The sequence below is a fragment of the Bos javanicus genome, chromosome 9 (genome assembly GCF_032452875.1).
Source record: "Bos javanicus breed banteng chromosome 9, ARS-OSU_banteng_1.0, whole genome shotgun sequence".
Taxonomy (NCBI): Eukaryota; Metazoa; Chordata; class Mammalia; order Artiodactyla; family Bovidae; genus Bos; species Bos javanicus.
Window position 1 is genome coordinate 12,612,284 of NC_083876.1, and position 26,341 is coordinate 12,638,624.

General features: G+C 44.6%; 1 protein-coding gene across 3 annotated transcripts in view; it reads left to right on the top strand.

The window, feature by feature from the left end:
* The window catches only part of KCNQ5 (potassium voltage-gated channel subfamily Q member 5), a 626,701-nt gene that overhangs the window by 529,653 nt on the left and 70,707 nt on the right, over positions 1 to 26,341 (top strand). Inside the window, exons 9-10 of one of the 3 annotated variants that reach the window (XM_061427192.1) lie at positions 4,169 to 4,195; positions 14,046 to 14,266. In XM_061427192.1, coding sequence (XP_061283176.1) covers positions 4,169 to 4,195; positions 14,046 to 14,266 — 248 coding nt within the window. Of the gene's footprint in view, positions 1 to 4,168; positions 4,196 to 10,249; positions 10,307 to 14,045; positions 14,267 to 26,341 lie in introns of all 3 variants that reach the window. The other 2 variants (XM_061427191.1, XM_061427193.1) reach the window with 2 other exon arrangements.

The following is a 26,341-nucleotide window of genomic DNA, read 5'->3' on the forward strand; positions in this document are numbered from 1 at the left end:
GCTTATTTTCTAACATCTCATTCATAAAGCCCGCCAGAATTCCTAAGGTAAATGCTGTGGTTCTGGAAAAACAGTGACTGTTAAAACGCCCCCCATCACCTGACCCAACAAAAGGCTGTTTGGGAAGCATTGTGTCTGCACATTTAAGTCCCTCAAGGTCATTTCTCCATGAGGGACTCCTTACAGGACAGGACAGGTGTTGAGCTTCACTTGCAGATCAAACAGACATCAGTAGTGAAACAAGAGAAGTGGATACAGTGAGGTAAGGGGAGCACTCCAGTTCAGTTTGGGATTAGTGTTCAAAATTTAAAGAGACCTTACCTCCATTCATATGTTATCTGCCAAATAGGTCACCTGGCTATGCTTCAGCTCAGGGTGGGGGAGTCACACCCCCCTGTGCTTGGAAGGGAGGCGGCTGGGAAGATGCTACACAGACTGAGGGCTGCCACAGCATCTTTAATTCCCAAACAATCCCTAGTCCTGGAAGCCTGGACTGTGGTTCAGCTGACACACTAAACCATAATCACCATCTAATTAAAGAAATCCTCAGTGAAACTAGCAAAGCCAGTAAGCCAGAGGCTTGCTGTGAGTCACCCGCTGGACTAGTGGTCAGTCCCTGGATTGTGCAGAGTGCATCTGAGTGCCTGCTGTCCCCTTTCAGAGCCCATTACAGCCTTAGTCCCAGGGCCTCGTGGGATTGGAGGCAGCTGATGACTGTGACGGTCCGAGAAGACTCTTCTTACACAGTGCAGGAAACCAGCTGGGGCAGCCCTCACAGCTGGCTCCCTGGAGCCACTGTCTCCCAGGAGATCTGTGGGACCGTTATTAACTCATGGGATCTGTTACAATGCTTCCCTGCGCTGCCCTGAGCCTGGGGTTCACATCCATAGGTGATGATGAGAGCTGGCCAAGGTCACCTCTGACCCTACGGGGGAGGTCAGGGTCACACCTGTGCCAGCACCTGCGACGGAGATGCACTAACCCAGGATGCTGGAGGGGGCGCAGTCTCAGCGGGGATAGAATCCACTTTTCATTCAGATCTCAGAATTCAGTGAAATTCCCCTTATTCAGTATTAGATTCTTTCAAAGTTTTAGTATTTTAAAACATCAGTATTAGATTCTTTCAAAGTTTTAGTATTTTAAAACAAAAAAGGAATATAACTGGTGTGCCATCTGTTCCTTGGGTATATATGAATCAAAAACGGGAATTGTATCGAAAGTGTATGTCTCATCTCCAGGAAGGTTGCTGGGGAATGTGTAAGAGGTAGGCTAGTGGGAAAAAAAAGGAAAACAAAAGAAGGCTCTCGAGTGACAGGAGAGCGTAGGCTATTATTTTATTATGTGTGATTATTTGGCTTCCCACTTCCTGCCGTTTTTGGTTTCAAAGCCATCCTGAAACCTGGAAAAGCTATTCAGTAATGAGTCAAATTCTTGCAGTGCACAAACTGTTGTTTTACTCCCATGGCTTCTTTTTTTCTGGTATTTTCCCTGTTTTTAGTGGGAGTGGAGAAATTTGTGCACATACCCTGCCTTCATCCTGCCCTCTGTGGCCACCAGCACCCTCCCCTCCCTCTCCTCTCCCTGAGCCCTGGGAGCCTCTGGGTCTCAGCCTTATTTATGAATGACAGGTATGTGTCCAGGAGGACGACAGCCACTGCAAAGCTCCTCTCCCTTCAGTTCATAGTTTATTGTCCCAAACTGCATGGTTCTTAATCCTTGCTGTTATTTTCGTTTTTTGTTAAACCATTGAAAACATGATGGTTAATTATGGACTCTTTCTCAAGAAAAATATTCAATGCCCCAAAATCAAAATTTTGCCTACAATTTTAATGTATTTACAAACTCCCTGAAGACAAGTTCAGAACCTTTGCTTCAGAAACAATCCTGCTTTAATCAAATGTGTAGGTTTGTGAGGAGGCTAATTTACAATGACTTAGAGGGATAATTTTACATTTGTAACTAACTGGCTTACCAACTGCAGAGTGATGTAGTAAGAAACAGATCAAAACTTCTTCTTCACATCATGGATTTCCTAGAGTGTTTCAGGTTAAGAATCTCTGAAGGGTAAGTTCATTCACTCATTCATGGGTTCATGCAGACATGAGCACAGTCGCGGAGGAAGGCATTTCCCTCTGCCTTTCTAGGTCCTTCCAGATGGTCTAAGAATTAAGTTGACTTGAGACAGATTAACAGGAGAAAATCAAGAGTTTAGCAATATGTTCACATGAGAGGGACCCAGGAGAACGGAGTGACTCGACAGAAGTGCCAAAGCCCTCTCCTTAAACTCCACCTTCAGCTGAAGACAAAGGAGGGTGTCGGGTCTGGTTTGGGAGGAAGGCAGCGCACCTGGAAACGGGGAAGCAGCTGCTTGGCAAAGGAGTTACCTCTGCTGGTTGGACTAGCAGAGAAGGCAGGACTCGGAGAGGACTCTGGTGAAGACAGTCACCTCCAGGCCCTGCCGAGCGTCCCCACCACACCTGGCCCATCACCCTCACAGACCTCTCTGGTGACAGCCCTATTCTGGGGAAGCAGTCCCTTTATCTAAATTCTTTTAGGTCGTTAAGGGAGAGATAACAAGAAAAACTTCCTAAGACTTCCTTTTCTTAAAAAAATTAATCAGCCTGAGGCTCAAGAGGGAGGGGACATATGTATCCCTATGGCTGATCCTTGCTGATCTATGGCAGAAACCATACAATATTGTCATTATCCTTCAATTAAAAATAAAGAAAAAAAAATAAAGAAAGAAAATCAGCCTGAATTTATCCTCATGCCAGAGACACACTTTGGGGTGCCAGATTTTGGAGGTGCCACATTCTGCTCCCCTACAGCACCTACTGGGTCACAGTGCTGCTCTGGGCACAGGGAGTGCAGCAATGGAGGAGGAAAACCAAGAGAATCTCAGGCTGAGCTCAAGGAGTCTAAATGCAAGAGATACTGGGAAGAGACAGTAAAAATAAATAAGCAAAATATTTAATAGAGTAGATGATGCTAAGAGCTAAAGAGAAAAGTAAAGTAGAGGAGGAATTAGGGGGGCATTAGGGGCTATGATTTTAAATAGCTGGTCAAGGGAGAGATTATACTATCAACAGCAGGAGAAGCAACAATGACTTTGTTATCAGTAAAGACCGAAGCCTGAGATCTTGTCCTCCCAGTGAGAGACACTGTGGGCTGCCTTGACTGCTCATCATTATCCCAGGGAGAAGGATGATGGAACAGCTGTGAGGGGGCGGGGGCAGAGATGCTCCTCAGATCTTCCGGACACTCTCCTTTCTGATCCAGTTCGTCTGCTGCATGCACTTTTGAGGTCTTAGCAATTGCAAAGTTTTGTTTTAACGACAGAAGGATTTAGGGAAGGAACACTTTTCTTGATTTTCATCTCAAAGAGAGTGAAGGCTGTGCAGAGGGTGAAGCACCAATAACTATGCTATTTGGGGAAATGAGTCAGATAGTTTATGAAGCTGTGTGGATCATCAAGCTCCCCGGGGCCACGTGGCACCTTAGGGAGTTAGAATTTAGAGATTTTCAACTTCAAGGCCTTCCATTCATTCATAAGAAAATTGAGACCCACAAGAAAGTGAGCCACGTGCCCAAGGACACACAGCTCATTTACAAAGAGTGGGGACCCTACACCATGTTGGGTAGACCCAAATTTCCTAAAACAGTTTATTAGACCACCCAACACTAAGCTAGGTTGGCTATGTGCCTAATTTCCTGCAAGGAATTCACATTAAAAAAAAAAAAAAAATCTTCCTCAACAAGTCATTAACATACAAAACCACAGTCACACATGAACTAAAGCAGATTAAATAGCCCCAGAGTCTGCCTGAACCACAGGGACTCCAGCTTCACTGTAACCAGCACAGCAGTTCTAAGAGTCCTTACTGATGCTGGTTAGATCAGAACCACTTTTTCCTAAACCCTGGATGACTTTGGCTGATGAAGACTCTCTAGCTTTCAGTCACATGTGGGCGGTATCTCGGGTCTGTGCCACAAAGAACACAAGTTAGAAATTTGGATACATTTATGATGAAGTGTTTTGCTTCTATGGCTCTTGCTCGAAAAGAAAGGATTAATCAAGGTACTTGATTCCCCAGTTTGGTCATTATCAAGTGCTGTAAATGTGTTCACCATGTATCATCATTTTTCTTCTGTCTGCACGCACCTGAAGGAAAGAGCAAGGGGAAGCTTCAAGCAGGTTTGTAATTTCTGTTCTGCTACGTGTTTGTTGGTAAATCTGATCCCTCACCTATGTTTTAAATGTGTCTCGTGAGAAAAATCGATCAACAAATGCAAGGTGATTCAAAGTGACCTTTCACAAGATTGCCTGCAAAGGGTGCTGTTGTATTGATTTTTCCCCCACCTTGGGAGTGTCTTTCCCTAAGTCACTCAGTGCTTTTTACAATCTGCAGAGCATGGGACATTCTAGGGAAAAAATAATATTTATGGTTTTTGGTTGTTCCTTGCTGCTGTTTTCCCAGAGTCTGACTGAGTATTCAAATCCCATGAAGCAGGATAAGATCTACTCCCTTCACAGGCTCCTTCTTTTAGAGTGAGAAATTGCATGATTTGGGGCAGGGGATGGGAAGGAACACTGTGTTCAGGAGGTAAGGACAAGCTCTATGCAATGTCTCCAGCTCGTTCAGAACTCAGGCGCCCTAATCCTTTAGTTAGGAAGAAGATAATCCTCCCGGACACATCACCAAATGAAGTTCACTCTACGGTCATTCTTCCGTGCCTTAGAAGGAAATGCTTTATCAGATTAACTAGTAGAAAGCTAGACCCAGAGGGAACAGGAACTGAAAGAGCACATTTTAACCTGGTTTCGTGACTGCCAAGAAGGATCTGGGTTTGAGAACAGAACCCAGAAGGAGAGAGCTGCATGGATCCCAGCCCAGATGGGGTGAGGAGGTACAGAGAAGAACCAGCAGGGAGTCCCAGCCCCTGGGATTCCTTCCCATGAGGGATGCAAGGCTTTTCCGGTCATGACCACCCATCCCAGTAATGACGAAACACAGGCACCCCCTGCCCTGGGCTGGCCCCTGAGTGGGGAGCCAACGGCGGTCCAGGGATTGTGTCGTTAGCTTTGTGCTGTTATACGAATGACTGTTATATATTTATCATGATGTATTTATTCACTCCTGAAACCAGAGTTGCGAGTTCTCTAGAGGTGATGAGTCTCTGGGTCATCCATTTCTGCATTATCTCAATCAACACTTACGACGATTATAAACAGCCACAAAGAAACCTTCGTTTGTGATGAGAGGTAGATGCGATTGGACGTACCCACTTGTCAGGGCCGGGAAGCCCACACGGGTTCTGGCACTGGAGACGCTTCTTTCACGTGGCAGATACACAGTAAAAGCAGAAGGCAGTGGTGCTCTCCAGGTGGTGTTTCCAGAAAGTTTTAGTGGCTCGAAGAGTTGCTCTTCACTTTGGAGGTATTTGTGCTCAAAGAGAAGAACTGGGCTTTAGACACTGGACGAGGTGGGCCGAGCGGCTGTGCCCCTCGTGTCCTGCTCTGTGTAGACTCCACACAACCCCACCCTCCTCCTGGGTGGAAATTCTACTCGAGACAAAGTCAAACGAAGTAAATCATAGTCACTGTGTGCCGTTTTGGTCTCTTGGGTGACATTCGAAGTTTTCTTTGTCTTGAGAGCATCGATTTACAGATTATCTCCAAGAGGAGCCTGTCAATTTATAGTCAGTGTGAAGAAAAAAAAAAAAAAGGACCCCATCGTCTCCAAGTCCTCAGCACAGAGACCCTCTTTGGCAGACATGACCTGAAAATCAGGTCACCTGTCTGGGTTTCGTCCTCCGGAGGGGACATTTGTGGTGGTTTTGCTTCAGCACAGCCGTGACTGAGGGGCCACTCTGGGCTGATGGCAACACTGCCCTTCTCCAAAGATCACCGAGGCAGAGGGCACAGGCAAGACTCTAGTGGTCAGGCTGCCGTCCCCTGTCCAAACGCGAACCAAGCAGACTACGACCAAATGTTCTAAATGCCGTGATGCTCGTGTTATTTTTATACCTAAAACATTATACTGTGTTTACCTAAACGTCATATACCATGTTCATATACCTAAAGTGTTAAGATCTATTCTGCATGGTTGGGGCTGAGTCTGTCAAAGATTACCCACCCTCCCCTGTAGACTTGTACTTGGGGCTTCCCTGGTGGCTCAGCAGTAAAGACTCCATCTGCAATGCAGGAGACACAGGAGATGCAGGTTTGATCCCTGGATCAGGAAGATCCCCTGGAGGAGGAAATGGCAATCCACTCCAGTATTCTTGCCCAGAGAATCCCCATGGACAGAGAAGCCGGGCAGGCTACAGTCCATAGGGTCACAAGGAGTCGGACACGACTTAGTGACTAAGCAACAAAAAAACAGACTTCACCTGAGCCACACTGCTGGCTCAGAGACTCACACAGAGACATCTAGCTTCTCCGCGGTCTTTGAACATTTGGCAAAAGCCACCGTGAACACACCGCATGTTGCTGTGTGGCACACGTCTTACTTCACGCTTCACCGGCACACATTGGGGTCTCCTGTATGCCAGTCCACATATATGTCACCATGTGTGAAGCTATGACGGGCAATGTGCTCCGTAAACACTTCTTGGGTGACATAATAAAATACCCCTGACCTCTAGTACTTGACGTGAAGAGAGAGAAAAGACCAACAAGAGAGGTCAAGAGGAGGAATATAAAAGAGAAAATGAAAAGTTAACAACATTTCAGTCATCTGAAGGAAATAAGGGGCAGTCCCACTTTAATGTGACCTTCGCTTCCCCCGCTGTGACCCCCGGGGCAGCGACGTGTTCATGGCAGATGCAGACAGGTTGTAGTAACAACAGCAGCACCAGCCCAGGAAGTAACAATTCTGCCCTCCACTGAGCAAGTGTGCACAAAGGAAGTGCATCCTGATGATAATTCTCCCTTAGAAGCAGCAGCTCTGAGTCCAGCATATGGCTGGCGAGTGCTGGACCCAAGTTCAGACCGGCTGATAACACTGCTTTGGCTACAGCTCTACCACTGTGATTCAGATAAGGGAGCGTGGATACACTGCAGCCAACCCTGTTATCCTCCAGAGCCTGGAATCTCCTAAAGGCTTCCTCAAGGGACCTCTTCGTACATGCTAAGACCTGGGAGGGACCCAGATGTAGGAGAGTCTACCCAGCAGCCAGCACTGCCCTCATCGAGGGGCCAGGACAGTAGATCAGGCCTCTCTCTACACACTCATCTACACCCCTGGGGAACTGGGTCCCCAGCTTCAGGACCTTCTTGTGAGAAGATTTCATCTTCCTACATGGAGATTAGCTTGTGCTTTCTAAAAACTCGTGCAGAGCCTCTCGGGCTAAGGAAAGGCACCCAGTCCCAAGATGGTGACCAATTCAAAAATCTTAAAAAATACAACACATCAGCCTCCAGGAGAGCTTGCTAATCTAGCTTAGCTGAACAAGAGTGACCGTGGTCCCAGGTCAGGTGTGAATCACCATCCATCTCAGCCGACCCTACCCTGTTCCTCTTCTGAAGCCAAAAACACTGCTTCTTGGGCATCGTTCATCGTTTTCCTTTCCATCTTTCCACTGAAACAGTTTTCATCCTATGCGTGGTGGTAAATGATGTCTACTGATTTTATTCTAATTAATCATCCCCCTGAGTAACTTTTCCCACTCATTTTATAAGCTGGGCAGTTCTCCGTTTGGGTATAAATGGCCACTTCGCAAGGACAGAATGTCCCTGTAAATGCATCCAGCATCCTCACCTTCCTCTCTGCCGCCTCCACCAAGCTGACTAGGCTGTGAGTTAGCTATCACAATGGTACGAGAAAGCTCTTACTTCTTCCTACCTGTTAAGGTTTTATTGCTCCAAAGACAGATCATACATCAGAGGCTTGGGGAATATCCGTAAATCTCCCTGCCTCTGCTAACCCCGTCTGCTTAATCAACACTCAGTGGCTGTATGCCTGCTTTGTAGTTAAACCACTGTAATGCAGGTCATGAGGCATTAAGAGAGCCCTGCCAGACTTCTTAGTAGACTCTCTGAAGTTGCTTTAACGGGTACTTGTGAGACAGTTATAAAGATGCGTGTCTTAAAAGTTAAAGCATAAGCAAGACTCATTACGTTACATCCTGTGCTGTGATCCACAGGGTGCTTTGCCCGAACTGTTCCTGCACGGTTGCCTTTATTAGATTCTGAGTAGTGTGACTCTCAGGAGAGAATGCGACAGCACTGATGGAGACACCGTGCTCTTCCATTTCTTCTGCATTTATTTTCCATTATTTATATGTCTTTCTTTTGTGTGCAGTGAATGATCTGCATGGGCTATTAAACTAAACTCAGGGAAACAACTTCTTTTTTCGGCACAGCCAACTTGTGTCCTTACCGGCAAAAGGTTAGGTTGTTGCAAAAAAATTTTTTTTCAAAATAGTCTCTCCTTCTGTTCACATTTATTGATCCAAGGAAAGGATTTAGTCTTTGAAAAGCACATTGTAAGAGTTAATATAAGAAAAATGATCTTTTTCTTACAAACTAGCAACCTAGAATATTTCCTTCTATCTTTCAGAACATGTTCTTTCTGACAATTGGTTCCTTATATTTATACCTTCAGTTCAGTTCAGTTTAGTTCAATCACTCAGTCATGTCTGACTCTTTGCAACCCCATGAATTGCAGCACACCAGGCCTCCCTGTCCATCACCAACTCCCAGAGTTCACTCAAACTCACGTCCATTGAGTCGGTGATGCCATTCAGCCATCTCATCCTCTGTCGTCCCCTTCCCCTCCTGCCCCCAATCCCTCCCAGCATCAGAGTCTTTTCCAATGAGTCAACTCTTCACATGAGGTGGCCAAAGTACTGGAGTTTCAGCTTTAGCATCAGTCCTTCCAATGAACACCCAGGACTGATCTCCTTTAGAATGGACTGGTTGGATCTCCTTGCAGTCCAAGGGACTCTCAAGAGTCTTCTCCAACACCACACTTCAAAAGCATCAATTCTTCTGAGCTCAGCTTTCTTCACAGTGCAACTCTCACATCCATACATGACCACTGGAAAAACCATAGCCTTGACTAGACGGACCTTTGTTGGCAAAGTAATGTCTCTGCTTTTTAATATGCTATCTAGGTTGGTCATAATTTTCCTTCCAAGGAGTAAGCGTCTTTTAATTTCATGGCTGCAATCACCATCTGCAGTGATATTGGAGCCCCCAAAAATAAAGTCTGACACTGTTTCCACTGTTTCCCCATCTATTATTTCCCATGAAGTGATGGGACCAGATGCCATGATCTTTGTTTTCTGAATGTTGAGCTTTAAGCCAAATTTTTCACTCTCCTCTTTCACTTTCATCAAGAGGCTTTTTAGTTCCTCTTCACTTTCTACCACAGGGGTGGTGTCATCTGCATATCTGAGGTTATTGATATTTCTCCCAGCAATCTTGATTCCAGCTTGTGCTTCTTCCAGCCCAGCATTTCTTATGATGTACTCTGCATAGAAGTTAAATAAGCAGGGTGACAATATACAGCCTTGATATACTCCTTTTCCTGTTTGGAACCAGTCTGTTGTTCCATGTCCAGTTCTAACTGTTGCTTCCTGACCTGCATATAGGTTTCTCAGGAGGCAGATCAGGTGGTCTGGTATTCCCATGTCTTTCAGAATTTTCCACAGTTTATTGTGATCCACACAGTCAAAGGCTTTGGCATAGTCAAGAAAGCAGAAATAGATGTTTTTCTGGAACTCTCTTGCTTTTTTGATGATCCAGGTTCAGGTTTCATACAAATCAAGAACTTTTTTATTTCAAGGTGGATTCTTTAACCAGCTGAGCTATCAGGGAAGCCCCTATTTCAAAGCAATTAGTGTTATCTACTTCATTGATTCCTATAAAGATTTTAATAGTTCCAGAATATTTTATTCTTCAATCATTTATACCGTGTTGCACTGTTACTTATTACAAGGGTTTCTATACCCTAAAATATTTATATTCTTATTTTTGTATGCAGCAGATGCTAAGACATAGACTACCATCATTTGGAAAGCCTGCTTCAAATCTAATTGTTTCTACTTAACCATTAAGAACATGGCATCCATTTTGAGCAGCATAATTAATTTAGTTTGTCCTTGGTGTTTAAATAGTCCATGTACTTGCATATTAATAATGAGGAAGCCAAATGGCTTTGCTTTTCAAGACCACAAGCCCCTGAGCCCTTTTCCAGTTGCAACGCCTAGTAACAACCTGCTGTCTCCCCCTCACTCCTAGTCAGGTCTGTAGTCATAAGCAGAAGCTCTTCAGAATACACACCTCATGGAAGCAGAGGTACCAGCATCCCGGCTGCTGACATGAGATCTGAGAATGCCAACTAACCTCAGGTGCATGACCAGGTCACCCGGCCCTCTACTGAGCCCTGCTCAGACTTACTCTTCTGAGGACTCCTGAATGAGGTTTCCAGCCCGCTTGTATTCCTTCCGCTGCCTGCTGCCTGCTTGGGTCCCCTGCGCCCTGGGGACGAACAGGCAGGTCCGAGTGGACCCTCCTGGCGGTGGACAATGCTGAGCCGTGCACGCACGGAGTTGTCCTGGCTCCACTGCGCTGCCGAACTGTGCAAGGGGCGAGAATTTGCAGGAGGCTTATCCTGTGAAGGGCTGAAACCTTTATTAAGCGTAACAATAACTACAGCGTTCTGAGTCCAGGAGGATTACCATGGGGATGCTGTGATGCCACCCAGTCCCTGGTAGGGATCCCCCAGGGGCCAACTGCACGCTGGCCATTTGAGGAACACGAGCATCTGGTGACAAGAACCCCTGCAGGGCGGACATGCCTTCTGCCCTAAGACAGCCCGTGGCCAGGGACCGAGGGCTGCACACCGTCAATGACCACAGTCACCTTTTGGTTACTTTCTCCAAAGAGAGGCCTCCTTGTTTCTTGGGGATAGTCTTTGGCAACCTTCCTAAAAAAACACTGTCTCATAAACCTTTCTCAAAAATCACATTCATAGATATCGCAAAAAAGCCGAAAAATAATGAAAACGTACTGGACTAGGGAAGAGTATTTTTTTAATCAATGTGTGTTTTCAATAGCAGTCACCTAATCCATTTAATAGTAAGCTCATCAAGGTGCTCTGCTGATTTGCAAAGGGGAAATGAACTACAAAAATTAATAAAAGTAAACTTTTTGTAGGAAAACACAAGAACAGATCTTTGGCTTGGAAAAGAAAATATTGCTTGGCTAAAAAGTTCTGGATTAGGATATTATTCTTAAGTCATACTATGTCAGAAGACATATTACGTCAGAAGAAAGAGTGAAAACATAACATCTTTTTTTTTTTCTAATTTAGTGTTTAATGTGTGAGTTCACTTCAAAATAATTCTAACATTAGAATATTTTAACATTAGATGTGTCAAATATTCACATACTTTAGAAGGACAAAAGGGGAAAAGGTACCCAGAATTCATTTATATCAACTCTCATGCCTTAAGTAGTACTGAGATTCAGAAAATAATATTCTTTCCATTCCCGTTAATTCTTAAAGACAATATTAAATGTTTTATAGGGACAATTTTTAAATATTTTATAAGAGTATTTTTCAAAGGTTTTTGTTATTGTAAATAACATTGGTAGATTTAATGCTGATACCTATTTTAGATTTTTTAAACATTTTTAGCAACTGAAATTTTTAAAAAACTAAATTTCATATTAAATGGTTTTATAATGGTTTTATCAGTTTCCTATTCATTCAGTTGGCAAAGGAAAGAGAGATATCTTGAAAGTTTGAGAAATAATTTGCTATTAACTGAACCCAACCTTCTATAGTAATTAGCATCTGTTAGTTCCAGAAAAGGTAATGGATTAAAGTATAATGAGACCACTTGTAACGGCAGCTCTGTCGATAAGCCATTCATTAATCTAAATAGAGGTGCATAGGTGCGTTCCTAAACCAGATCCTTATACATTTAAATAACGGAACAGATGGCTGAAACTTAAAAGAGGCTTGTAGTTTCTAGTATTAAGGGGAAAAAAAAGCTTGAAAAGAGTGGGCATTTTGAGCACCATCCCTTTGAGGATTTGTTTAAATACTGTGAACTTTGGATGACATGGAGGATGTAGCCTGAGCATAAGAAGATGCAGTTTTATACTTTATTGTCATTGAATGAATCCATCATTTAATCACACGTTTGTCAAGTGCAGAGAAAGCCCTGCCTGTGTTAGTGAGCCCTGAACCGCCTGCCCTGCCTGCCCTCTGCCCGCACCCCAGCAATCCTGCCTGTGTCTGCCCTTCCGCACAGAGCTGTCAGCTGCATGGCCAGCACGTGTGTCGTGACCAGGACCTGCTGACCACTGCAATCCACTGCCCGATGTGTTTTCACATAAACACACAGAAAACACGGTGTCTTCCTAGAACATCATCTGTTAAGCAGCTAGGCATGGAAAAATCAATGTTACTGTGCTTGTTAGCTACAAGACATAGATCCGCTAAACACATTTGCTGTTGGCAAGCTGCCGCTGGGGACAGTGGACATGGCGGAAAGCGCAAAAGAAAGTGTTTCACGTGGTCTCCGAGAATCCCTGTCCATAAGAATTCTGTCTCCATGTCCCACAAAGGCTGCATCTGGATAGTGGGCCTCAGATTCATCCAGTCCACTGCTTCAGGCCTGAGAGCCCTGGGCTTCTCGCTCCACAAGGGAATCACTTTTTTTTCCCATAAAAATATAAATGCACTCTATTTTTTTTTTTAATATTTTAAGTAGGGTTGATTTAAAACATTTGTTAGTTTCTGCTGGAGCCTGGTGGGCTGCCGTCTATGGGGTCGCACAGAGTCGGACACAACTGAAGCGACTTAGCAGCAGCAGCAGCAGCTGCACAGGAAAGCTAATCAGTTATATATGTATCAACTCTTTTAGATTCTTTTCCCATATAGACTATTACAGAGTGTTGAGTAGAGTTCCCTGTGCTATATAGCAGGTCCTTATTAGTTATCTGTTTTATATATAGTAATGTGTATATGTCAGTCCCAATATTCCATCTATTCTTCTCCCCACAGCCTCACTTTGTAATGAATAACACAGTACTTTATAAATGAACAAGAACACAGAACTTTGTACAGTTCACCTGATCCCCATAAGAGTCCCTCAGCTACATTGCTATTTTTATCTTCGAGTTAGAAGAGAGGCCTCCAAACCCAGGTCTCTGATTCCAGCCTGCGCTCCCAGCACCTCATACCCCACTCACACTCAGGAAGGCCTGGGGGCTGCCTTGTTAGCACTTCCTTAACAACCAACCACAGTTCAGGCCAAGCTGGCGTCTGAGAACTGAATGTGAACAAATATAATTCACCAGGAGCTGCCACAGCAAATCAATAACCTGTTTAATAGCAAGAGTCTGTGTTGATGAACACAACATCTCATTCTGTTAAATCCGTCATCTGGTTCATTATAAACTGAAGCTGTTCTACCTCGTGTGGTTTTTGTCTAGCAAGAATAAATGTGTTAAGTGCTGTACGTCTAATGCTGTCTGCAGTACTGCCAGCTGTTCCAAGACTGCATGGATCTGGAAGTCATAATCTTGCCTGGAATATAAAATGCATGCAGACTACATATGCATGTGTAACTGTCATCTCTGTTTTCCTGTAGAAATATTTTAGAAATTACATAGATATGCTCCCCCCCCAAAAAAAAAACGAAAAACTTTTTTTTAAGTTTCAAAAGTTGAGGTTAAAGCTAAAATGTGTCTCTAAGGCGAACACCAAACCAGTTCTGGGGTCTTTCCAGTGTCATGGTGCGCAAACCGCTGTGCTAGGTCTCAGGCCTTTGTTGAATCCAGGAAGGGTTTGCAAAACCGTAGGACGAGATGGACTGGAGATGAATGCAGAGAGATTAAAGACAGCTCAAATTTTCAATAAGGAGAAAGGTATCGATGTGCCCCTACTTGCTAGAAACATTTCATGTGATGCAGTATGTGATCGATCCGTCGGTCGTGTGTACAGTTGCATCAGCGCATTGACGCAGGTGGATGGGCGGCCCGGCCTGAAATGCACTAACGCCGCCCCTGTCGCCCGCAGCCAGAAGCTCAGCTTCAAGGAGCGCGTGCGTATGGCCAGCCCTCGGGGCCAGAGCGTCAAGAGCAGGCAGGCGTCGCTGGGCGACAGGCGGTCCCCCAGCACGGACATCACGGCTGAGGGCAGCCCCACCAAAGTGCAGAAGAGCTGGAGCTTCAACGACCGCACGCGCTTCCGGCCCTCCCTGCGCCTGAAGAGCTCGCAGCCCAAGCCGGTGGTGGACGGTGAGTTACCCCTGTCTCTCCATAACTACGTATTACACGAAGGCAAGGACCAAGTGGCAGATTCTGCCTGGTGCCACTTGGAGAGAGGGCAGGAAGCAACCCCAGGGAAAGAACCGTGTGTTTGTTGCTTGTTTTCTTGGAAGTTTATTGTCTGCCTTGGGCAAGTGTACAGAAGTTGACTTTTGCAGGCAAGTTTGGCAGCTGGATCTACATTGCAAGGAAGTCAGAGACAGTGGTGTTCATTCTTCTCTGGTATCTACAGCATAGCGTTACTTCTCAGGTAGGTCGGGGTCAGGTCAACAGGACCGTGCTGCTGATGCACAGAGTGTATCCAATCTGCAAACTGACCAAGATGACCAGGGGCTCAGGACACCTGAGGCGCAGGAAGAAGGGCCAGAGTCTTTCTGGACCCAGTGGAGGTGCTGGTCCTTTTATACTGAGCTTTGCTTTTCCCTACATCAGGGGCCAACTGCTCATCTTCCTTAGAGAGAGTCCTGTTGAAAGTTCTTATCTAATGATAACTGGAATTCTAGTTCTTCTCCCAAAAGGAATTAACCTATTTTATTTACTATATTAAGTGGCAGAAGCTTCCTTTGCCAACACATTTTACTGAGTGCCATACAATTTCCACGTTTATGAAATAAAACCTTCTTTTTCATTTTGGCTTTCCTTTTAAGAATGCCCCCTGGGATCTCTTATCCTGGGCAAAGGACCAAAATCAAATCGCATCTTCCATTAATGCATAAAAGCTTGCAAAGGCCATCAGCCCCTGTGCTCACCCCCCCAGGCAGAACCTGAATTTTCCCAGGCCCTGAGAGCCCGCGGGATAAAATTAACAACCCGGGTCATGATCACAGTGACCTCAGGTTCCCTCGGTCCCAGGCCCCTCCCGGCCCATTCAGAGCTCCTGAGGCCGCCCTCCCCACACTCTCAGGGGATCCCCCAGAGTCCCCTCCACACACCTCCCACGCTGCACACCTTTGGACACCCTCCAAGTAGTGCCAGAGGCTGACCCGATGTGGCCCCTCCTGATGGAGCTTGCAGCTCCCTTCTGCACTGCACACTTGACCTGTCTCCCACCTGCCCAGGCTCCCCACCACCTGCCACTGTGCTGAGATGGGAAGGGCTCTCTGCCCAGCACTGTGCCTGCATGCTAAGTCGCTTCAGTCACGTGCAACATTTTGTGACCACCCCACCCCCACCCCGCCCTGCCCCAGGCTCCTCTGTCCATGGGATTCTCCAGGCAAGAATGCTGGAGGAGGTTGCCATGCCCTCCTCCAGGGGATCTTTCCGACTGTACACCCCACACCAAGCCCCCAAGTACCCAGAGTCACTGGCAGCACAGCTTTTCAGCATCCTCTGGTTTCCACACTCTCCTCCCTAGGAATTTGGCTGAAAGCCCATGAACAGCTGAGTCGAGAGTTACCAGTAACAAGGCTTATGGAGCACTCAAAATAGACTTGCTGAATATAAATGGACACACATTTCTGGAAGGCAAGTTGGCAAAAGACACCAAAGCCTTTACATCTGCCTGAGCTCGGACACCTCCTACCCTGCAGTTTCATTTCTAATTCCATTTCTAGCAATTCCATATCCTAGAAGTGAAGTAGCATACATACAATATAATGAAGTAACAGACATTAGAAAAGATGCTATAAGTCTAAAATTATTGAAATAGAAAAAGGATCACAAAAAATAAATTATTCCATTTTGGCTGTGTGTGTGTGTGTGTGTGTGTAAATTCATGTGTTTATAGTAAAAGTTCTGGAGAGATTTACAACAGTGAATGAACAGTTATCTCCAAGTGGTGACATCATAGTTGTATTATGTTTGTTCATATGTATTATTTTGTTCATCTGTATTATCTATTATTTCTGTATGAGCATGTATAGCTTTTGTGATAAGAAAGCAGAAGAGGATTTTCTATTAAAAAATCGGGTCCTCCTTTCAGACGCTGCCTCTTTCCTTCCCCACGGTGGGATATTGTTTGTACTCCCGTCGGTCCTGTCCCCACGTTGGTCCAGCGGGTGGCACCAAACCCTTCTCCTTAGCCCAAATTCCCCCTTACCTTGGTGCTGGCACAACCCTTCACTGTGTGTGGACGTGAATTGTCTAATAAGGTTTGACAGCTCCTACTACAAATAGACCCCTTCATGGATCACAGCCTTGTCACGGCAAAGGGCTTCCGTAAGTCAAAGTATGAGTCCTGCCATGCAGGGCCACTCAAGACAGATGGGTCATAGTGAAGAGTTCTGACAAAATATGGTCCAGTGAAGGACGGAATGGAACACCACTCCAGTATTCTTACCGTGAGAACCCCAAACAGTATGAAAAGGCAAAAAAAGATATGACACCTGAAGATGAAGGCCCCAAGTTAGAAGGTATCTAATATGCTACTCAAGAAGAGCAGAGGGCAGTTACTAATAGCTCCAGAGAGAATGCAGTGGCTGAGCCGAAGCAGAAACGACACTCAGGTGTGGATGTGTCTGGTGCTGAAAGTAAAGTCTGATGCTATAAAGAACAGTATTTTATAGGAACCTGGAATGTTAGGTCCATGAATCAAGGTAAATTGAAAGTGGTCAAATAGGAGATGTCAAGCGTGAACGTCGACATCTTAGGAAGCAGTGAACTAAAATGCACAGGAGTGGGCAAATTTAATTCACATGATCATTGTGTCTGCTACTGTGGGCAAGAACCCTTTGAAAGATATAAAGTACGCTTGTAGTCAACAAAAGATTCTGAAATGCAGTACTTGGGTTCAATCTCAAAAATGGCAGAATGGTCTCAGGTCATTTCCAAGGCAACCACTCAACATCACAGTAATCCAAGTCTGTGCCCCAACCAGTAATGCTGAAGAAGTTGAGTGACCTGTCTATGAAGACCTACAAGGCTTTCCAGAACTAACACCAGAAAAAGATCTCCTTTTCATCACAGGGGACTGAAATGCAAAAGTAGGAAGTCAAGAGATACCTGGAGTAACAGGCAAGTTTGGCCTTCGAGTACAAAATGAAGCAGGGCAAAGGCTAACAAAGTTTTGTTAAGAGAACACACTGTTCATAACAAACACCCTTTTCCAACATCACAAGAGACAGCTTTACACATCAGTTCAGTTCAGTCACTCAGTCATGTCCAACTCTTCTCGACCCCATGGACTGCAACACCAACTCCATCACCAACTCCCAGACCTTGCTCAAACTCATGTCCATCGAGTTGGTGAAGCCATCCAACCATCTCATCCTCTGTCATCCCCTTCTCCTCCCAGCATCGGGGTCTTTTCCAATGAGTCAGTTCTTTGCAACAGGTGGCCAAAGTATTGGAATTTCAGCTTCAACATCAGTCCTTCCAATGAACACCCAGGACTGATTTCCTTTAGGTTGGACTTGTTGGATCTCCTTGCAGTCCAAGGGACTTTCAAGAGTCTTCTCCAACACCACAGTTCCAAAGCATCAATTCTTTGACGCTCAGCTTTCTTCACAGTCCAACTCTCACATCCATACATGACTACTGGAAAAACCATAGCTTTGACTAGATGGACCTTGTTGGCAAAGTAATATGTCTACTTTTTAATATGCTATCTAGGTTGGTGATAGCTTTCCTTCCAAGGAGCAAGCATCTTTTAATTTCATGGCTGCAATCACTATCTGCAGTGATTTTGGAGCCCCAAAATATGAAGTCTATCATTGTTTCCATTGTTTCCCCATCTATTTGCCATGAAGTGATGGGACCAGATGCCATGATCTTAGCCCTTTGAATGCTGAGTTTTAGGCCAACTTTTTCACTCCATTCTTTCACTTTCATTAAGAGGCTCTTTAGTTCTTCTTCATTTTCTGCCCTAATGGTGGTGTCATCTGCATCTCTGAGGTAATTGATATTTCTCGAAGCAATCTTGATTCCAGCTTGTGCTTCATCCAGACCAGCATTTTGATGATGTCACACATGGATATCACCAAATGATCAATAAAGAAATGAGACTGATTGTGTTCTTTGCAGCCAAAGATGGAGAAACTCTACACAGTCAGCAAAACAACTCCTGGAGCTGACTGTGACTTAGAGCTCCTTATCGCAAAATTCAGAATTAAATGGAAGAAAACCATTATTCTATTCAGATATAACCTCAGTCTTATCACTTATGATTATACAGTGAAGTTGATGAATAGATTCAAGAGATTAGATCTGGTAGACAGAGTGTCTGAAGAACTATGGACAGAGGTTCCTAACATTGTATAGGAGGCAATGACCAAAATCATCTCAAAGAGAAAGAAATGCAAGAAGGCAAAATGGCTGTCTGAGGAGGCTTTACAAATATCTGAGAAGAGAAGTGAAAAGCAAGGGAGAAAGGGAAAGATATACCCAACTGAATTCCAGAGAATATTCAAGGAGAGATAAGAAGGCCTCCTTAAATGAACAATGCAAAGAAGTAGAGGAAAACAATAGAATGAGAAAGACCAGAGATCTCTTCAAGAAAACTGGAGAAATCAGAGGAACATTTCATGCAAGGATGAGCATGATAAGGACTGAAACAGCAAGTACCTAACAGAATCACGACCCAGATAATCATGATGGTGTGATCACTCACCTAGAGCCAGACATCCTGGAATGTGAAGTCCAGTGGGCCTTAGAAAGCATCACTATGAACAAAGCTAGTGGAGGTGATGGAATTCCAGTTGAGCTATTTCAAATCCTGAAAGATGATGCTGTGAAAGTGCTGCACTCAATATGCCAGCAAATTTGGAAAACTCAGCAGTGGCCATAGGACTGGAAAAGGTCAGTTTTCATTCCAATCCCAAAGAAAGGCAATGCCAAAGAATGCTCAAACTACCACACAATTGTACTCATCTCACACACTAGTAAAGTAATGCTCAAAATTCTCCAAGCCAGGCTTCAGCAATATGTGAACCGTGAACTTCCTGATGTTCAAGCTGGTTTCAGAAAAGGCAGAGGAACCAGAGATCAAATTGCCAACATCCACTGGATCATGGAAAAAGCAAGGGAGTTCCAGAAAAACATCTATTTCTGCTTTCTTGACTATGTCAAAGCCTTTGACTGTGTGGATCACAATCAACTGTGGAAAATTCTGAAAGAGATGGGAATACCAGACCACCTGACTGGCCTCTTGAGAAACCTATATGCAGGTCAGGAAGCAACAGTTAGAACTGGACATGGAACAACAGACTGGTTCCAAATAGGAAAGGAGTATGTCAAGGCTGTATATTGTCACCCTGCTTATTTAACTTCTATGCAGAGTATATCATGAGAAATGCTGGGCTGGAAGAAGCACAAGCTGGAATCAAGATTGCTGGGAGAAATATCAATAACCTCAGATATGCAGATGACACCACCCTTAGGGCAGAAAGTGAAGAGGAACTAAAAAGCCTCTTGATGAAAGTGAAAGGGGAGAGTGAAAAAGTTGTCTTAAAGCTCAACACTCAGAAAACGAAGATCATGGCATCTGGTCCCATCACTTCATGGGAAATAGATGGGGCAACAGTGGAAACAGTGTCAGACTTTATTTTTCTGGGCTCCAAAATCACTGCAGATGGTGACTGCAGCCATGAAATTAAAAGACACTTACTCCTTGGAAGGAAAGTTATGACCAACCTAGACAGCATATTGAAAAGCATAGACATTACTTTGCCAACAAAGGTCTGTCTAGTCAAGGCTATGGTTTTTCCAGTAGTCATGTATGGATTTGAGAGTTGGACTGTGAAGAAAGCTGAGCACCGAAGAACTGATGCTTTTGAACTGTGGTGTTGGAGAAGACTCTTGAGAGTCCCTTGGGCTGCAAGGAGATCCAACCAGTCCATTCTGAAGGAGATCAGTCCTGGGTGTTCTTTGGAAGGAATGATGCTAAAGCTGAAACTCCAGTACTTTGGCCACCTCATGTGAAGAGTTGACTCATTGGAAAAGACTCTGATGCTGGGAGGGATTGGAGGCAGGAGGAAAAGGGGACGATAGAGAATGAGATGGCTGGATGGCATCACCGACTCGATGGACGTGAGTTTGAGTAAACTCTGGGAGTTGGTGATGGACAGGGAGGCCTGACGTGCTGCAATTCATGGGGTTGCAAAGAGTCAGACATGACTGAGCGACTGAACTGAACAGAAGCAGAAGAGATTAAGAAGAGGTGGCAACAATACACAGAAGAACTATACACAAAGGGTCTTAATGACCCAGATAACCATGGTAGTGTGGTCTCTCACCTAGAGCCGGACATCCTGGACAGTGAAGTCAAGTGGGCCTTAGGAAATATTACTATGAGCAAAGTTACTGGAGCTGATGGAATTTCAGCTGAACTATTTAAAATCCTAAAAATAATGCTGTTAAAGTGCTGCACTCAATATGTCAGCAAATTTGGAAAACTCAGCAGTGACCATAGGACTGGAAAAGGAATTTTCATTCCCGTCCCAAAGGGCAATGCCAAAGTATGTTCACACTAGCATACAATTTCACTCATTTTGCATGCTAGTAAGATTATGCTCAAAAATCCTTCAAGCTAGGTTTCAACAGTACGTAAACCAAAAACTTCCTAATGTACAAGGTGGATTTAGAAAAGGCAGAGGAATCAGAGATCAAATAGCCAACATTCATTGGTCATAGAGAAAGCAAGGGAATTTCAGAAAAATATCTGCTTTTCCTTCATTGACTATGCTAAAGCCTTTGACTGTGTGGATCACAACAAACTGTGGAAAATTCTTCAAGAGATGGGAATACCAGACCACTTTACCTGTCTGCTGAGAAGCATGTATATGGGTCCAGAAGCAACAGTTAGAACCAGACATGGAAAAACTGAGTGGTTCAAAATTGGGAAAGGAGTATGACAAGGCTGTATATTGTCACCCTACTTATTCAACTTCTATGCAGAGCACATCATACAAAATGCTGGACTGGATGAATCATAGGCTGGAATCAAGATTGCCGGGAGAAACATCAACAACCTCAGATATGCAGATGACACCACCCTTATGGCAGAAAGTGAAGAGGAACTAAGGAGCCTTCTGATAAGAGTGAAAGCAGAGAGTGAAAAAGCTGGCTTAACTCAACATTCAAAAAACTAGGATCATGGCATCCAGTTCCATCACTTCATGGCAAATAGAAGGCGAAAAGTGGAAGCAGTGACAGGCTATATTTTTCTGGATTCCAAAATCACTTCAGACGGTGACTTTAGCCAAGAAATTAAAAGATACTTGCTCCTTGGAAGGAAGGAGAAACATAGACAGCATATTAAAAAGCAAAGACATTACTTTGCCAACAAAGGTCCATCTAGTCAAAGCTATGGTTTTTCCAGTAGGCATGTATGGATGGGAAAGTTGGGCCATAAAGAAGGCTGAGTGCCCAAGAATTGATGCTTTTGAACTGTGGTGCTAGAGAGGACTCTTGAGAGTCCCTTGGACTGCAAGGAGGTCAAATCAATCAATTCTAAAGGAAATCAACACTAAATATGCATTGGAAGGACTGATGCTGAAGCTACAACTCTAATACTTTGGCCACCTGATGCAAAGAGTCAACTCACAGGAAAAGATTCTGATTCTGGGAAGGATTGAAGGCAAAAGGAGGAGGGGGCAGCTCCCGCCCTAGGTTCCTACATGGTGGAAACATATCTAATGCCCCAGGGAGTCCACACCCTTCCTACATGTCTTCAGAAAGCATGCGCCTCCATACTGTGAAGTCCTTACAGTTGGTTGAACACATCTAAATATAAATGTCATAGAATCCAGTTGGAAAATGAATTCTCCTTGCATGTTTGGCCAGAGGGAAAGCATTTTTCAAAGATTCCTGGAGTCAGCTCTGTCCATCACACTATTTCAAGTTACTGCAAAAATGCCTCAGGGGTCAGACAGAAACAGAAGTCCTTCTCTTTCCAGATCACAAATTGGAAAGATCTCCCACCATCCACTTTCTGCATCATTTTGTAAAAGTGCACTTCTGTTTGGTTAGAAAAGAATTGCTTTTCCCTGGCTGATGCCTGACTGAATTGGTCCTGAGTTCCCCAAGTAACCAGAGGCCAACTGCTGTCATATTGAAGTAGTTTTGCTGGCCACCTGCCCACAAGAGACTGTGATCCCCGACTCCTTATTGTACCCAGTAGCCCAGAACCCTGACCTCTGACTCACCTCAACGTTAGACCTTGGGAACAGAGAATTCTCTATATAGACAAAAAAAGAAAAAGAAAAAATGAAGTAGCTATCAAATAAATGTAGACTTCAATTTATACATTTTTATTTATGGTGCCTCTCCAGGTTTTAAGTATTTCTAAAATCCACTTATCATAGAAAATAATATATAATACTGCATCCAGCTCCTGATTATTTCAGATCTCTTTGCTCATTCACTTCTGGGGCTCTTTTTTTCTACTTCTTTTTTTCCTTTACACATTTTAGGCATGTCAGTGCCCACTAACAGCTTGGGGAAAGTAGATGAATAGCAGTAAGGGAAACAAAAACTTACACTGGCCTTGAAGTTATTAAATAAGTTACATTTGAAAAATAATGGGCCTGTAACTGAAAGATAACATAAAAAAAGAAATTTAAGGTTAATCTGTAAATCTTAATGAAATGGAAAAAGTGAAAGCCTCTCAGTCATATCCATCTCTTTGTGACCCTATAGACAGCATCCCACCAGGCTCCTCTGTCCATGGAATTCTCCAGGTCAGAATACTGGAGTGGGTAGCCATTCCCTTCTCCAGGGGATCTTCCAACCCAGGGGTCAAACCCAGGTCTCCCGCATTGCAGGTGGATTCTTTACCATCTGAGCCACCAGAGAAGCCGGAGAACACTGAAGTGGGTAGCCAGTCTCTTCTCCAAGGAATCTTCCCGACCCAGGAATCAAACCAGGGTCTCCTGCATTGCAGGCGGATTCTTTACCAGCTGAGCTACCATGGAAGCCATGTAAATTTTAATAATTTCTGCCAAATCTGATATCCTTTACTACAGAGGACTTTCCAGATGTTGCAGTGGTAAAGAATCTATCACCTGCAATCCAGGAGACTCAAGAAACATGGCTTCAATCCTTGCATCGGGAAGATCCCTTGGAGAAGGAAATGGTAAACTGCTCCACTCTTCTTGCTTTGAGAATCCCATGGACAGAGGAGCCTGGCAGGCTATAGTCCGTGGGGTTGCAAAGAGTCAGACAAGATTAAGCACACATGTGCTGCACTGCACTGTATGCTCAGAGAGCTGATATGCCTGGTGTGCACTGGGTACCTATTTACTACAGATGATATTATTTTTATGATTTAATAACTCTTACAAAAGGTTATTAAATATTCCGTGTTGTTTTTATTTGCTATAATTTTGATTAAATTTACATGTTACAGTTTAAAAGGGCACAATTTTAAACTCCACATCCATGTGTACCTGAGAAGTGGAAAGTAACAGGCAAATTTTAGCACCAGAAATTTAGAAAGAGGAAAAGGAAGAAAAGCTATAAGGAACTAGGGTGGTGTTGCCATAGCAAATTTATTTTGACCAATAAGAGATGAGGGATTCTCCAGGCAAGAATACTGGAGTGGGTTGCCATTTCCTTCTCCACGGGATCTTCCTGACCCAGGAACTGAACCCAAGTCTCCTGCATTGCAGGCAGGTTCTTTACCAACTGAGCTGTGAGGGAAGCCCTGATGAATAATAATAAGAGATAGAAATGTTCCATTAGCCAGTCAATAGTATTTAAGCTTCTTCACATAATCTCAAAAATTAGGTTGGATATGACTTTCTGAGATTCCATATATAATGAGTGTGAGCTGTATGTTTTTTTTTTTTTTTTTCTTTCTGTGTCTTATTTATCTCAGTGGCATAATGTCCTCCAGGTCCATCCATGTTGTTGCAAATGGCAGGATGTCTTTCTTTTTTAAGGATGAGTAATACTCCACTGCATAATTTATACAACTTCCTTTAACTATCAGATCAGATCAGATCAGTCACTCAGTCATGTCCGACTCTTTGCGACCCCATGAATCGCAGCACGCCAGGCCTCCCTGTCCATCACCAACTCCCAGAGTTCACTCAGACTCACGTCCATCGAGTCAATGATGCCATCCAACCATCTCATCCTCTGTCATCCCCTTCTCCTCCTGCCCACAATCCCTCCCAGCATCAGAATCCTTTCCAATGAGTCAACTCTTCGCATGAGGTGGCCAAAGTACTGGAGTTTCAGTTTTAGCATCATTCCTTCCAAAGAAATCCCAGGGCTGATCTCCTTCAGAATGGATTGGTTGGATCTCCTTGCAGTCCAAGGGACTCTCAAGAGTCTTCTCCAACACCACAGTTCAAAAGCATCAATTCTTCAGCGCTCAGCCTTCTTCACAGTCCAACTCTTACATCCATACATGACCACAGGAAAAACCATAGCCTTGACTAGATGAACCTTTGTTGGCAAAGTAATGTCTCTGCTTTTCAATATGCTATCTAGGTTGGTCATAACTTTCCTTCCAAGGAGTAAGCATCTTTTAATTTCATGGCTGCAGTCACCATCTGTAGTGATTTTGGAGCCCAGAAAAATAAAGTCTGACACTGTTTCCACTGTTTCCCCATCTATTTCCATGAAGTGGTGGGACCAGATGCCATGATTTTCACTCTCCACTTTCACTTTCATCAAGAGGCTTTTTAGTTCCTCTTCACTTTCTGCCATAAGGGTGGTGTCATCTGCATATCGGAGGTTATGTATATCAAATCATCATGGTATACTTTTTAAATATGTACAATTTTAATTTTAAAAATACAATAGAAATATTAGGTGGGTTAGAAATGATATGGTATCTCAATAAATGAGAATAATGATGAAAGTGACATTTATTGGCTGGCACTGTTCTAAATGCTTGACTTCTATGATTTCCCTTCAATCTCTCAGTACTGAGTCTGAGTGAACTCCTGGAGTTGGTGATGGACAGGGAGGCCTGGCGTGCTGCGATTCATGGGGTCGCAAAGAGTCGGACATGACTGAGCGACTGAACTGAACTGACCCCTATGAGGGAGGCATGCTGTGACCCCGGTCTTGTGAATGAGGGGTCTAAGACCTGCCCAGACCTAACAGCCATGAACGGGGAGCCCAGGGCACCTCCAGTCTGACTTCCTTCCCAGCCTCCTGTGGGACCCATTCGCAGCTGGACCCCAGATGTCATATCAGTTTCCCCTAAAGCATCTTTCATTTCCCCTTCTCCCCACTGTTGCTCTCCCCATCTTTACTTGGCCAGATCCCCTCCCTTAGAAACCATTCAGCTTTGCCACTGGCCCACCCACCCTTCTCCCAGCCTGAACTGCCCAACATCTGAACTGCATCGTCTTCAGAGAGTGGAAGATTTGGCAAACTGGGGACAACGACCTGTCTCTGTGTCGATCAGGCATCCGAAAGGGGCTGAGGGCCACAGCCGGCTGGCCTGTGTCTGTTTACCCAGGCGGGGGGACAACCACAAGGCCATCTGTGATCTGTTTCCAGATATAAGAGGTGGTGTCAGGAGACAGATCGTGGTCCACACAGATGATGAGCACGTGAAACATGGCAGAAGCAAGTCCATCGAGCACCAGGCAGCCTGAACCCAATGAATGAAGTTAGGAAGCGCTAAGTCCAGGTTTCTGGCAACTAGTTTGCTATCAAAGAGGCTTTGGTGACAGACCCTGCTATGCTGGGAACGCCTTTCAGAGGTGCCTCGAAGGGCAGGGCAATCTGGAGCAAGATAAGGAGGAGCTGCAGTTGGATCCACCCTGTAGAGCATAAAAAAATCTGCTTCCATGCTACACGTGTAACCAGCGTGTGTCAACGTGTATGACCTTGTCTCTGCTCAAGGGGAAGTATTAGTTCTTGTGGGTGATCTGCTGGCCACTCTGGGAGATGTGTCCTCGCCAGATGTTTGTGAGAAAGACTGGCAGCCCTGTGCAGGAGACGTGTGGAGGTCCCCTCAGTGGAGGCTGGGTGGGCAAAAGATGGGAAATGCTTTCCAGTTGTGGGGTCCCCATGGCCCGTTCTTTTGTTCTAGGCCCTGCTGCAAGCTCTCCTCTCTTTGCTTCTCCTCTGCTGCCTTTCTCTGGCCCCCAAGCCAGGGTGCCTGTCAGGGTGCACTTGACTGCGTGGCACAAGAGTGAAAGT